We start from the raw sequence: 13,820 nt of genomic DNA on the forward strand, positions 1-13,820 counted from the left end.
CACACACACACACACACACACACACACACACACACACACACACACACACACACACACACACTTGTAACACTTGTAAACAGACTCTCTCATCCCACACACTGCTCCCTCTCCTGGAGAATGGCAGAGACGGTAGCAGGCAGCACAACAACACTTGAGCTGAAGCCAGTGTGCTTACTAATTCCAGGTCATTGTGCAGATAACAACCTCGAATCAGCAGTGTCAGACTGTCAGTGTGTCACCCTTGAGGACAGGGTCACCCTTGAGGACACGAGTCAACTGGCTACCATTGCTGTGTGTGTGTGTGTGTGTGTGTGTGTGTGTGTGTGTGTGTGTGTGTGTGTGTGTGTGTGTGTGTGGGGGGGGGGGGGGCAACCTGCCTGAGGGCTGAAATGAGTCTGTTGGATGGTCATGAGACAACTGTAGCCTCAGTCTCTAATTAGATTTCTCATGGCTGGAGGATGAGTTGTAATCAGCCCATGCAGTACACAGCCTCAGTCTCCACACAGACTGTCTGTGTTTCCTTTGGAGAACCAATGGTATGTAAGGCAGGGGGGGGGGGGGGGGGAGCATCAATAGCGTATTCCGTATTGGGTTGAACAGAATACTCCTCCCCACAGAGGAAGGTCACCGCACCTAGATGATGATTGCATCATCAAAGACCTCTATTGTAAGTACATGGCAGTATTATGATGACTTCCTATACCTCTCTTGGCTGTTGAGAGGGGAGGGGAGCATGTCGCACTTGGAAACAGACTGAATGGGCCGGCCAGGCAGGCAGAGAGAGAAGAACCACTAGTCTTCCTATCCGCTCCTGCTGTGTGTCTTGGACAGCGGTACAGTAGAGCGGTAACGGGCCTGGCATGGACGGACCTCTCATGAGAGAGATGAGTGCATCTTTGCGGGTTGAATGAGTGGAGGAAGCCAACCCTTTTTTGGGGTTGTTTAAGATCGTATGGGAGAGAAGAAATGTGTTGTTTCCAGACAGGCAGGCAGGCGGGCAGGGGGAAAGTGATGATGCAGCATGGATGAGAAGGGAAGATGAATGGGATTGGTTATATAACCCTCTACCAGTTTTCCACCACTCAGATTAAGTATTAACCATGAGCTTCCCATAGAATATGTCTCACTCAAAATCATATCTGTAGTGTATTGCTTATCCAGGGACTACTTTATGTGGCAGACCACTCTGCCTTGTGCTAGGTGCTCTTAGGTCCTGCGCAGCTGATTTCTATACCCTTGATTGATGTGTGTCAGTTCTGGCTTTGACCAGTGAAGTAGTATAAACCTGAGCTCCCTTCTCCGTTCTCCAGTGTTTTATTTCTTTATTAGTTCAAATATTAGCTTGCATAAAGGGATTTATTGTATTTTCCTAGTATAGGCCTACTATACTATAGATATTTTGTAATATTTTTCTAGTGGGACGTAACCTAAGATCGCTAAATAGCCAAAGAAATAAGCATGCATAATGCTGATATACCTACAATTTATGCAAGGAAAAACGTATTTTAAGCCAGCAGACAGTAGCGCGCTTGATGTAGCCTAATTAATTACAACCGTCATGCAACAGATTGTAATGACCTAAATATCTCCCCCAGGCTCTAAAAGTCACTCTTGCGGACTCGCATCTGGAAGTGGTAGCCTAATTTTATGATAGCGGTAAGTAGCCTATCAATTTGCCAATAACCAAACCGAGCGTAACATGCGCGCCTTTATGCAGTGGCATACGAGAGTTCCAATCGTGCACGCGTAAAATCGCCGAAGAGGCACATATTGTGTCATGATGTAATTTGGCAGAGAAAGTACGCGTGGGCACGTGGACGGAGCTGCGCAGTAAGTAACAGGCAACAATACGACCGACGAGGGGGGAGTTTCTTCTTGTAAAGCGCATGCAATCCCTACAAAAAATCCCGGTGACTTCAGATCCAAGGAGGTGGTCACAACAGGCATGGGAGCAGGATTCAAACTCCGCTTCTCTCACTTCGAGTAGGAGTTCAGCTTCAGCAGCCCTGGAGCCACTGCGCTGCTCTGTGCGCTCTTATAACTTGAACAGCAACTGAAACAAATGGAGTAACATTTGTCTTAAAACATTAAACAATAATACGGCATTTTTTTGTCTAGGACAGGGGCGCTCACACATTCTTTCATTTTTTGGGTGCAGTTGCAATTATAGCTTATCATTTTTATCAAGTAAATTTAAGGCTAAACAAGATCAAGTCCTGCGCAAAGCACACCTGGGCATTATGAAGAGTTCCGGAATCCGCAGGCGTTCTGCATTCTTGGGAGAGGTGATGCGGTGTTGTTGACTTCGCGTAGTGTCTGTTTTTATTTGCACATCATTCGAGCGCCTCTCGGTCAGAGACGGTAACGTGATCGGTCCTTTTGCGCGCGGTAGTTTCAAAACATCGTTATGTCCAAAATGGACCGCGTGGGGATTGGATTTTTAATGATTTTGACCGTCGCACTGGTCCAAATGTGTCGCTGTCAAGAGGATTCGACAACAGGTGGTCGGAAAGAGGGTGCAGGCGCCCTACTACAGCAGTCCCAAGCGAGGAGAACAAGAGGTCACTCGTCAAAAGGACCGACAGAAGACACTTTATCCTCCGGACTGTCCAATGGAGGTTCGCCCGAGGCTTTGGGCAACGGCTCCGCTCCGGTGCCTCTTCCCAGGGACACATCATCCACTCAACGAGAGAGCAGACACGCGACTCCAATCAAGGCAGTCCCTGCTCCCAGTGCTACTGTGCCACGGCATGGCGGTGCGCCCCGCACCGCAAGACAAGCAGGCACCCCTCGCTCCTCACAGCAGCGCAGAGCCAGGATCAATACGAGACAGAGCGCCAAAACCAACTCAAGGCGTCTTGTTGGGTAAGAGATGAACTGTCTATATAATCCTAAATCAAATGTCTTTGAGGGGCAAAAGCCATTTGAGTCACACAAATTGGTAAAGTATTATTATTATTAAATAATAACTGTACAACTGTTGTTGTACAGTGAATTGAACAAGGTGGACCCTCTTGTAAACAAGTGTAATGCTTAATTGGGTCGTCCACTCACAGTTAACAGTCTTTGTATTGAGTTTGTGCTTGAAATGTACTGTAATTCTGCAAACTGTTAATACATACATCAATCAATCAATCAAAGTACAGTCAGTGTAGGCTACTGTGTTTATTGATTCATTGAATACTAACAGTTTGCATTAGCAAAAAGTAGGCTACAGAGGTACCGTTATATGAATAATGCTAAATGGATAACACAAAAGGCCCTGAGGACTTGTTTCCATTGTGGTCCTCTATCTATGTACTCTATTCATAAACTGTAATAGTGACCAGCTATTTCAGCATGATTTGTGTATTGTGATCTAAAACCAGCATCTTCCTGCAAAGCAAAAAAAAATGATACTGTCCAATATTTTATCAAAAGCATATCCTCCACATTGGAAATATTGAACAAGTCACTGAACTCAGAATGTGTCATCCAGTAAAGTCAAGCAGATACTCCCACAACTGGACACTACTGGGACAATTGTCTGAGCAGAAAGGTATTTTGTCTCGAGGGTCACAGCAGGACATGACATGAGAGGATGGCTGAGGTTAAACAATTAGGGCTCCAAGCGTAACGCATGGCAAATGTTCTCTACAGTACTTGAACTACAGTACATTTAACCCAGAAGCTGGTACAGCATTGCATTATCATCACCATTTCCTCCCACTACTGCACATTAAAGAACATTTAAATTGCAGTATAGGAATGCCTCAGGCTATATCTGTTCTCTGTGTGTGTGTGTGTGTGTGTGTGTGTGTGTGTGTGTGTGTGTGTGTGTGTGTGTGTGTGTGTGTGTGTGTGTAAGAGCGTGCTTGCGTGCTGCGTGCATGTCCTAGTTTTGTGGGTTCACAGTGCTTTGGTGGACAACGTAGTCTAGTATATTATACTCCTGGTCAATATTACTCAACTGCAAGTGAAAGTACCATATTTGTGTTTGAAATGTATAGTGGAGTGAAATTCAAGTAAAGTACAGATACTCAAGTAAATGTACTTTGTTACTGTCCACCACTGTCCCTAGTTTTGTGGATCCCTAGTGCTGCCCATGGCCATGTGCTCGGTGGCTCTCTATCTGAGCCTTGGCTGATGCACATTTGCAAATTCACTTAGTGATCAGAAACACCTGTTCCTCCTACGGTTCTGTCTATGCTGCTAATCCCTGGCGCTTTTCTTTTTTTGGGTTCTTAGTTTTATGCTCTGAACACAGGCCTTCAGTTGTTTCCATTTTAAAACTTCTTTCTTTGAGTTAAATGAACCCTTGTGCATCCAGTCCTGCTTGAACTCAAAGCACGGTAGGCTACACACGGAAGAGCAAAGTGTTTACACCATAATCAGAGTGGATGCCATGGCGCATATGGGTTCACCTTGGGTTACAGGGACTTTCACATTGAAATTAAATATCTTTTTTAGTGTGTCATTACTGTGCTTTATACCTTAGGGAAACAACATTTATATGGCCAATATAGGGAACGCCTTGTGAATGATATGAGGATAATTGGCTATCCATCTGTGCGAGTGTGGATCTGAAATACACATGCAAGACCTTAAGAGGCAGTTCACCCAAAATACAAAAAGACAAGTTTTTCCTCTTACTCTTAGTGTATCTGTCCTTCCAGATAGTTTTGTGATTTGCAGAGGTTTGGAGATTTCTGCCATTATCCATTTCTGTCATCACCCCAATACATATCTCACAGTAGCCAGATGATTAGCCATTGTCTGGTGCACACTGCACAACTACTCAAAAGTGGTGCTACTTTTCAAACTGGACCTGTGCTGGCTCCGTACTTACTCCGTACATACTAATTATTCGCAACGTACTGCATTGTGAGCTTGTAGATCTGCTATTTTTGCTAATGTTCCCCCCAGATTATGGAGGGTGGGATTCAAGTGGTTAACACCGACCGTTTCCGTGACAACAACCCCCTAATACAAAAAACAGACAGACATATCAATTGATCAACCATGACCATTCACCATCCACCAATCAAGGTTCAACCACAGACTTACGTCACAGCCCAGCCAATCAGAGGTTATCCTAAGATTTTCTCTGGCAAAACCCGAACATGTTGACATTCATCGCTAGAATTGATGATGTAAGCTGGTTGGTCTGACCACGAGAGACTAAACACTTCAGTATATTTGCTTGCTTCCTCACTTTGCTTTAGTGATAGATGGTTGGCGGGGCGGACTTTGGTAGAATTATTTTTATTTCTTTGTTGCCAGCAAGGTCTGTGGGTTATCGTGAGTGACCATGACCATGTTGTAATTTCTGGAAAGAGGTTTTTAATTTTAATTATATTTTGCCTTTTGGTGTCCATTTATATAATATTAAAGCAGAGATGAAACTAGATAATTCATTGAACGTCCATAGTCCACTCCCTCTCCAACCACTAACATTTCATAATCACGCTCCAAGTAGCTTTGATGCACTGCTGAGCCTCAATAACACAAACACACGTCACTTCCTTCCCCTGTACCTTTTGTTTGGCATGGACATTTTTATGGAAAATGTAATTGAGCAGAGCCCACGGATTGCTTACGCTTTCCACTGAAATACCCGACACAACAATGTGTCATGTAACCGTAATGGGACCCGTTCCATCAAACATTAAAAACAACATTAGGACCGTATTTTGTCTTTCATTGATGCATGGTTGAATTAAGGAGCCGTCTATTTAAAGAACCTACTCAACGTATAAAGAAAATAACCGGCTGTAGTATTAGCTCCAACATGCTTTATTGCATGTCCGGCTTGACATTGCCCCAGAAAGTCTGTTCCAAGGTTGAATGAATGGGTGCTTTTGAGCCTAAAGGAATATTAAGGTGGAATGACATAAATCTCCGCAAGAACATTACCTTTTATTTGCACTGTGTTTTTTAACACTCTGTGATTCATTAGCCTGAAGTGAATCACCGGGCTTCTTGTTAGAAAATGCTCTCCCATGACACATTTCCTTACGGAATTCTCACTCTACTTACTCATTTACCATCCCCTGAGGGATCGGTTTAACGTTCACCATGCTCTCTTCCACTCAAGTTGACTCAGTGGACTTACTGTACCTTGTGCTTGGCTTTCTAGTGCACCTGTCAGAATTAGTAATCCTCGACTTATCCAGATCGCAAAGAAAACAGTGCAAAAAATGCCGGTGCATAAAAGATGAATACTGGAGAGATCTATCATAATCTTCTTGTTTGATAACTTTTTGCTCTACCCACAAATAACTGTACTGTAATGTAGCCAGAGCTAAAATAACAGATCTACCGTGTAAGCTCACAACGCGTCAGACTGTTCTGCGTTGTGAGCTTAGAGATGGTAGATTTTCGCACGACACAGTGAAACTATAAATCAAGTGTAAAATGACTGTGCGTAAACCATCTATTTTCGTCATGCTCTAAAACATTTGACCTACTGTATTTAAAAAAAAAATCTCTACAGAGATATACTGCTGTTTCCCATTATGTGTCATGTGATGGAATAGGAGGAGTAGTGGCTGATGATGTTTTGACAAGATCTTGGCTCGGTGTATCTCTGACTGATGATGACTTGATCCCGCCTAAGGGGTCCCGCACGACCTGCAAGTCATCGCAGTGGCTCCTCCTCACTAACACTTTCCTCGCCGGCTTAGTCACACCGGGGTCAACGAGTCAGCGGCTGTTATCGTCTTTTTCTGTACAAATGAGTCAGGAACTCATTTACAGTAATATCTCTTGAAAAGATGATAGTGGCATTAGATTTATTCCAGCACTTATCCAGTTTGAGGTTTACCGTCGCCACGGAGTTGCTCTTGTGGTCTAGTTGCCTTTTCATCTTTTTCACTCAGAAAATTGGCCCCGGTTACATTTGCGGATGCGAGGAATTCCAAGAATCCAGTTATTGCTGCTTGAACCTTGTCATCCTTCATTTGCTCAGAGATTAATGGAAGACGCAGGGTGCTTTTCATGTCCCATGTGTCTTCCTTTATCCCTCACAGGCCCAGATAACTGTATTATTTGTTTTCTCTCTTGTGTAACAGGGAGAAAGACAGAGAGAGAGAGAGAGACAGAGAGAGGTGCACATCGATTGTGCACATCCATTTTCATGCTTTGCCCAGAATACGTTATTGAATCAAGTGCTTATTATGGGCACATATCAGCAGCAGTATTTATTTCAATAGCTGAATCACGTGATCTGAAACTACAACGTTCCCAGAGTAAGGATCTCTATTTGGAATGCGATGGTTTGACATAGAGTCAAAACTAATTGCTCTGTAATTTATGAGCTGGTGACGTATTTGCAGCCTATCCTTGCCTTAAGCGTTATTTATTGTGTTAATTGTTATCTTGTGTCATGTCATGTCATATAACAAGTCTTCCTGTGCACAGGCCTAACGTCTGCGGAGGTCAGCAGTGCTGCTCTGGGTGGGCCGTGGCGACGGGCACCAACCGATGCATAAAGCGTGAGTAGAATACACCACCATCACACACATTTGTGCCCTTTGAAGGAGTCTTTCATTCTCTTGCTATGAAAAACACATTTCAAACTTAATTTATTCTCCAGGGTTTGTTGGAAAGCGCCACCGCCGTACAATGGATTATTAATTAGGCTTAACCACATGAACCATAGAATCCCTATTCTGAGCATATCATAATAGACAAACATTCAATAGCCGATCTAAGGGCCGATTCATACTCTTATTTTAGAGCTGAATAAAAGTCGGTTCGGCTTTGTAGAGCCTACAATGTGACGTCATTTGAGGTTCGGGCGGGCGGGTACCGTCCTAAAGTCGTCTCTTCGGTGCTACTGAAAATTGTATGAGTATGAATCGGCCCTATAAGACCTCAAAACATGTCTCAAACAGTGTTTTGGTGTTGAGGGGAAAAAGGAGGGGACCAAATATAGACCCGTGGGGGACACCAGTCAATGAAGTACGTAGTGTTTGAAGCAGCATGCTGCCTCTTATTTAAATGAATTAAACCTATTTGCGACTAATCTATACGGTAGATTATGTTAATTAGGTTGTCTCCCTACTCTTCCATGGAGAAATTTAGACCCTAGTGTTGGATAGGACTAATGGTTGAAAAAGAGTACTGCCTGAAGCTCATAAGTGCAAAAAAAATCCCCATGCCAATTAGGGCTTCCCTCTTAGCTGCATGGTAGAAATGTTGCCTCTCACGTGGGAGAACCACGTTCAAATCCCGAGTAGGACACGAAACCAATACATTTAAGGAGGTGCTGCACATATACTGTAGTACTACAAGTCCATGTGAAGGCATGATGTCTGGAAGCAATACAGCAGAGCACACGACACAGTTTGGACTGTCTTGTCTGGACTTGTAAATGAACCAGAAAAAGAAACATTTACAGTCAGTATGATTTAGATTAGACCTTATGCGTTTGGACTGTAAAATAACAAAGCAAATGGCTGCTAATGTCGACCCCGTCAAGTAGAATCGCCGTAACGAAAGAAAACTCTTCCCAGGGTGCTGCTGCCCCGTGGTCATGTTTGTCATGTGGCAGTGCCTGCTCTTTTCATGTAGAGATCCTAGTACCAGTGCTTAGCATTTGGCTCTGTTTTTGACACAAGCCCTTAATTATGGGTGTAACTGTTCCTTTTTTTTATTTGACCACAGCAATATTGGATATCCTTACTGCCAGATGATTAAACGCGGAATGGCAGATACCGGGCACAAATGAATAATTGGCCACTTCTTAAAAGTGCAATTTCGGCAGAATGTTTTACAGTTTACAAGTGTTACCGTGCTTTTATCTGTAACATGCTTGACATTTGGCATGTTTTTCATTTTCTTTTACTGTTACGTGGGCTATTAAGAATGAAAGAGTGATGCCAGTATACAGCAAAATCTGGAGTATTAATTGAACTCTGAGAAGCTAAGCTGCTAATGGCTAATGGCTCTTGTGTCATTGGATTTGTGTAGGGTTGGTGCCTGATCACATAAAAAAAAAAAATCAGCATCTTTTCTAGAGAGTTATCTTTAAATCTTTAAATTTTACAAGCGCACAATCGGAAACTTACACGCCACTCTCATTCTCTTTCACACGCTGTCGCACACACACACGCACGCAAGCACGCACGCACGCACGCACGCACGCACACACACACACACACACACACACACACACACACACACACACACACACACACACACACACACACACACACACACACACACACACACACACACAACTTCGCAAGCTGCAGTAGCTTTGGCTGTTTACCCTTCCAATCCAAAGGGATCAGTCAATTCACCCAATCCCATTACACAACAAGCTGATTGGCTACTGTAGCCTCCTAATTAGATCTAATTAGCTCTTGCCCACTGCTGGGGCTTCTGTCACTTTTTCTCAAGTCCCAGCTAAAGGTAGGCATACCAGGGCCAGGGTGTAAATGACATTTAACGTGGAGCTTTAGTTAGCCAAATCAAATGAGGTAAATACTTTAAATCTGCCAGAGACTAACAGGTCCAGCCTAACGTGCCCATGTTAAACAAGGCAGAGCATCTGAAGAGGCAAGGTCTCCGTCCAAGCATCTGGACCCTCTTAAAGTCTGGCTCTCATCCAGGTTTCACTTTGGTGTCTTCAGCTGAGTGAGCCCCACACCACGAGCCTCAGGGCAGGCCAGGTGCCAACTCAAGCCAACCCCCCTCCCCACCCACCCAGGACCCAAGCCTCAGGCTTGGCCTGGGAGTTGGAAGCCATTACACAAGGACACGAGACATGCAGAGAAATACAGAACCAAGGCTATCTCATTCCCTCTCCCCGTGTCAGAACCGGCCTGCTGTATGAGGAGATGGCAGCATGAGAAAACATGTTCACAGCAGGGGGAAAAGAAAAGGAACCAACCTGTCGGCTGGGAACATAAGTAAAAACATATCCTTCTTGAGCTACGTCTAGGAAATTCTAGTTGAAGGGATTGAAGTAATGTGTAATATTAAAAGTGTCAGCTGCAGGCATTACCCGCAAGGCTGGATTGGGTGTCGTGAGTTATGGTTTCCTAACAATACCTCCTTGTTGAATTGGGTTGAGCTCAGAGCAAATATATGACAGGAATTGGTTTGCTCCTTGTCCAGGGAGCGTGCCTACATGGATTTAGAAATGTGTTTATAGAAAGGTCTATAGGTACAGGTCTCTGTGTGGGTCTGGTGGTCTGGCTCCTTTGAAGAGGTGGTACTGGCCAGGTCAGAATGGGTCTGCTGCTGTCTGCCGGATGCCTTTTCTTTTCTTTCTTTTCTCCATTTTTGACTTCAAGATGGATGGTGTGTGTGTGTGTGTGTGTGTGTGTGTGTGTGTGTGCGTGTGTGTGCGTGTGCGACGCGTGTGTGTATTAAAGCAAATTCCATCTGCTGAAAATATTTGATGCTGGAGACTTTGATCAATTAGAAACAACAGAACGTTCTGTTCAATGCTGTTGCATGTTTACTTTGGTTTCCGCTGAAGTGAACTACTTTTAACGGCGCTCAAAAGTTGATTTGAAACGTTTGTGGCCATTTGTTCTCAGCCAAATCTATACAGACTTTATTGACGCCGGTTGTCGCAGGTATACGATGTGGCTGGTCAGATGAGTGCGACCAGGTGCGAGTCCCTTATTAGATCTCATGTATTCACTTATGAGCTGTATCAAAGCCCATCCACTGGGTTGAAGTGATGCAACGGTTTCTGGGTCATCCCTGGGTCTCTTCCGCAACGTTTCCAGATTCACATATGCTGACCAAAAAAACAGACACTGTCAATGAGATGAGGAGCAGAATGAGGCCCTATTATGTCTAGCTGGTCCTAAACCAGTGTCTGGATAGACTGGATAGAAGACAGACTGACAACCAGCTGTATGCACAGCAGACACTGTCTGTCTGCACATCCTGCTGCTTGAAATACTATTGTCCTACTTCTGAACATGTTAAAGTGATTGAGTCACCTCAATCTTTATGACAAATAAGTCTGGAAGTGCTCATTAACCACTTAAACCCTATACACTTTGTTGACCTCCCAGGGGCCTCCTAGGCCGCATACTGTACTTTTGTCCCTCTCTTCCACATCTCCTTGCGGAAAACAGACGATCTGCAAGCTCACAATCAGTTGCAATGCATTGTGAGCTTGCAGATTGGCTATTTCCGTCAAATGTTTGCCCCAAGAAGGGATGCTAAGTTCATATTAATGAACTCTTACCCTTAATTATGAGCCAAGAATGGTTGTGAGAATGAAAGTTTACCTTCGGGAATCTGTAATGAGAAAGGGAAAGCTGCACATCTACATTTCCTTTCATTTGTGTTATATAGCCACAAGAAATCGGTTTCCAAAATAGCGGACTGCTTGGTTTGAGTTTTTCTGAGCCAAATAAGCTCTTGGATCTCCCACTGATGTTGGCTTTTTGGTTCACAAGCATAAATTTGACACCAGCCAGAGTTGGCTTGTAAAGCTTGACCAATGTTGGGACCAATATAGGTCTTGAAAAGCAACGGTTAGCAGATGGACATGTGTGGCCTCCCCAAACAGTCAGTCATTGGTGCATGTACTGTAGGCCCTGCTGCCAGCCAGACTATATACATCAGTGCCATAAACTGTAAGGACCTTTTTTAATCTGATTAATGACTGATTAATGGGAAGTTGTCCAAAGCAGAATGCCTCTCACAAGTGTCTTACAGAGTCTCGACAGTGCGGACGAATTTGGCACTGTCTTAACCTACGTACTAGATCAAGTCTACACACAAAGCCTCCCATCATCCCATTTTTTACACCCCACAGTCATATATTATGTATGAAGAATAATTCATATTACTGCAAGGTAGTACATCACAGTTTTGAATGTACTGCCAACCTGACGGCATGCGATGCACGCATCGCCCTTTATTTAAACCCATCGCTGTCTTCGATGGTGCGGATGAAATGTGCATCCTTCACAGGGAGGAATAAAGTTGTTTTCAGTCTCTTAAGCCTTTGGTGATTGACGGAGTGAAATGTGGTAGAAAGGAGTTTCTTTTTGATTGCCTTCCAGCTGTCTTTGGCCTGCTGTGCCGCCCAGGGCCCTGTCCAGCCCTAAAATAACTCCTCATGCAGAAAGTTTGCCTCTCTCTTACTTACAGTACCCCCCCCCCCCCTTCACAAGCTCATTCTCTCTCTCTCCAAACACAAAATCTGACGTGCCCGAATGTTTCTTTAATTCCATCACATCCTTAGTGCTGTTTGTGAGAGATTAAAGCTTTCCACTGTGAACATATTGAGACACCATTAGGAATCGTATGTTTTGTTAAAGGCTCTGCTCAGCTGCCTAACATTTTATGGTTACCTCATTCTACGTAACATAACATTGTATGTCGGCTGAGTGGTTTTGTTGAAATACCAGACATGTCAGTGATGTCTCCATGTGGGACCTTCTGTTGCTCTTGAATGAATGTATTAATGAAATAATAATATAGCAGTGTATGGTCTTTCTATCATAAAACTTCTGATTATTTTGTCTTTCAAGTGGCCTTCTGCACTGTGTTACACATCCATTTACAATTGCTAGGCAGTGCATATTTGTGCATATTTTTCCATTTCATTTCTGCAAACCAGCGTGAAGTTCTCATGTGGGACCATTCACATTTGGGGAAATCTACCTTTTGGGCTGGTGAAGGATGGAGGCAGGGGGGTGGAGGATCAACATGTGTCTAGCAGCTGGCTAAGTATCAAGGACATACACGTGTGAGCATTTTGTAGGCTGCAAAACAGCACCTAGAGAAACGTAGGTTCATTGTCGACATGCAATGAAATCAACGCTCAAAGTACAAGAGGATTTCCAAATGTATTCTTGTTGAGAAGATACTTGTTCAAATGTTAAGTCATGTGTGTTTTGTTCACTCACTCAGCATCAGCTTCAGCTCAAGTACTGAAATTTCAAGGAAGTTGATCCAAAGCCAGTTGCTCAGCCATATCAAAGTATTTGTCAGCGACAGCTACTGTATGCTATCTGTGTAAGCTTTACACTGCCAACCGTGGTTCCCAAGGTGGGGTCCGGGTTCCAGAGGGTCCCTGCAGCTAAATGATAAATAGTAACCAAAAGGAACCCTTATGGGTCTGCAATTCAGAGACTGTACATTTGGTTCCATTTGTACACTCACACGCAAGTTAAATTAACTTTGATTTTACAATATACATTGGGGTCCCAGAGATAGAAATGCTATTAAATGGAGGACCGTAGCCTAATTAAGGTCAAACCTGGGGTTCTCTTATGGGGGTCCCTGCCCCTGGCATATAATTTCTAATGTGGGTCCGAAGATTTTACCAGTCCAGGTTCTGGTTGGGAAGAAGGTTGTGGTAGGAAGAACCTTTAAAACCCTGCCGTCGCTAGTGATATTGTTGAGTCAGGGTGGAAGTAATTACTTCGCAGACAGCCATGTACGTATGTAGACCGTCTCTCTTTATAGGCTGTGTGTGGATTTGCAGGGGGTTACACAGTACACAGTTCAGGGGGCATAACTCCCTCACAGTCTGCTGAGAGTTATGGCCTATTAGACAGATCCTATAATCAATGCACAGTTGCCCCATAGCCCATCATTAACCTAGATACTGGACCATTCACTCCCATGGTTCTCCCCAAACCAGGAGTCATGCTGCCTTTCTCCCCTCCAGCTGGCGTGCGTGTCTGTTTGGAAGTGGCAATTGGCTCCTTCTCTACCTCTTTGTGCCACATTTCTTTCTAATTGCTACCATAGGCGACAGCGTAGTCAGTGAGTTAGTGCTTCCAGACACAATTGCGGATATCTGCATGTAAACCCTTCCGCTTACGTGTCTGCCTTGGTGCATGAAG

General features: G+C 44.1%; 1 protein-coding gene across 2 annotated transcripts in view; it reads left to right on the forward strand.

Annotated features, from left to right (window-relative positions):
* Window positions 1-1,939: 1,939 nt before the first annotated feature.
* The window catches only part of LOC308329620 (latent-transforming growth factor beta-binding protein 2-like), a 125,284-nt gene continuing 113,403 nt past the window's right edge, over window positions 1,940-13,820 (forward strand). For both annotated transcript variants that reach the window (XM_080784040.1, XM_080784041.1), the window contains exons 1-2: window positions 1,940-2,865; window positions 7,402-7,475. In XM_080784040.1, the coding sequence (XP_080640166.1) occupies window positions 2,408-2,865; window positions 7,402-7,475 (532 nt within the window). In that variant the 5' untranslated portion in view covers window positions 1,940-2,407. The remainder of the gene's footprint in view (window positions 2,866-7,401; window positions 7,476-13,820) is intronic.

This window comes from Protomyctophum bolini, assembly GCF_963924005.1.
Source record: "Protomyctophum bolini genome assembly, chromosome: 15".
Lineage (NCBI taxonomy): Eukaryota > Metazoa > Chordata > Actinopteri > Myctophiformes > Myctophidae > Protomyctophum > Protomyctophum bolini.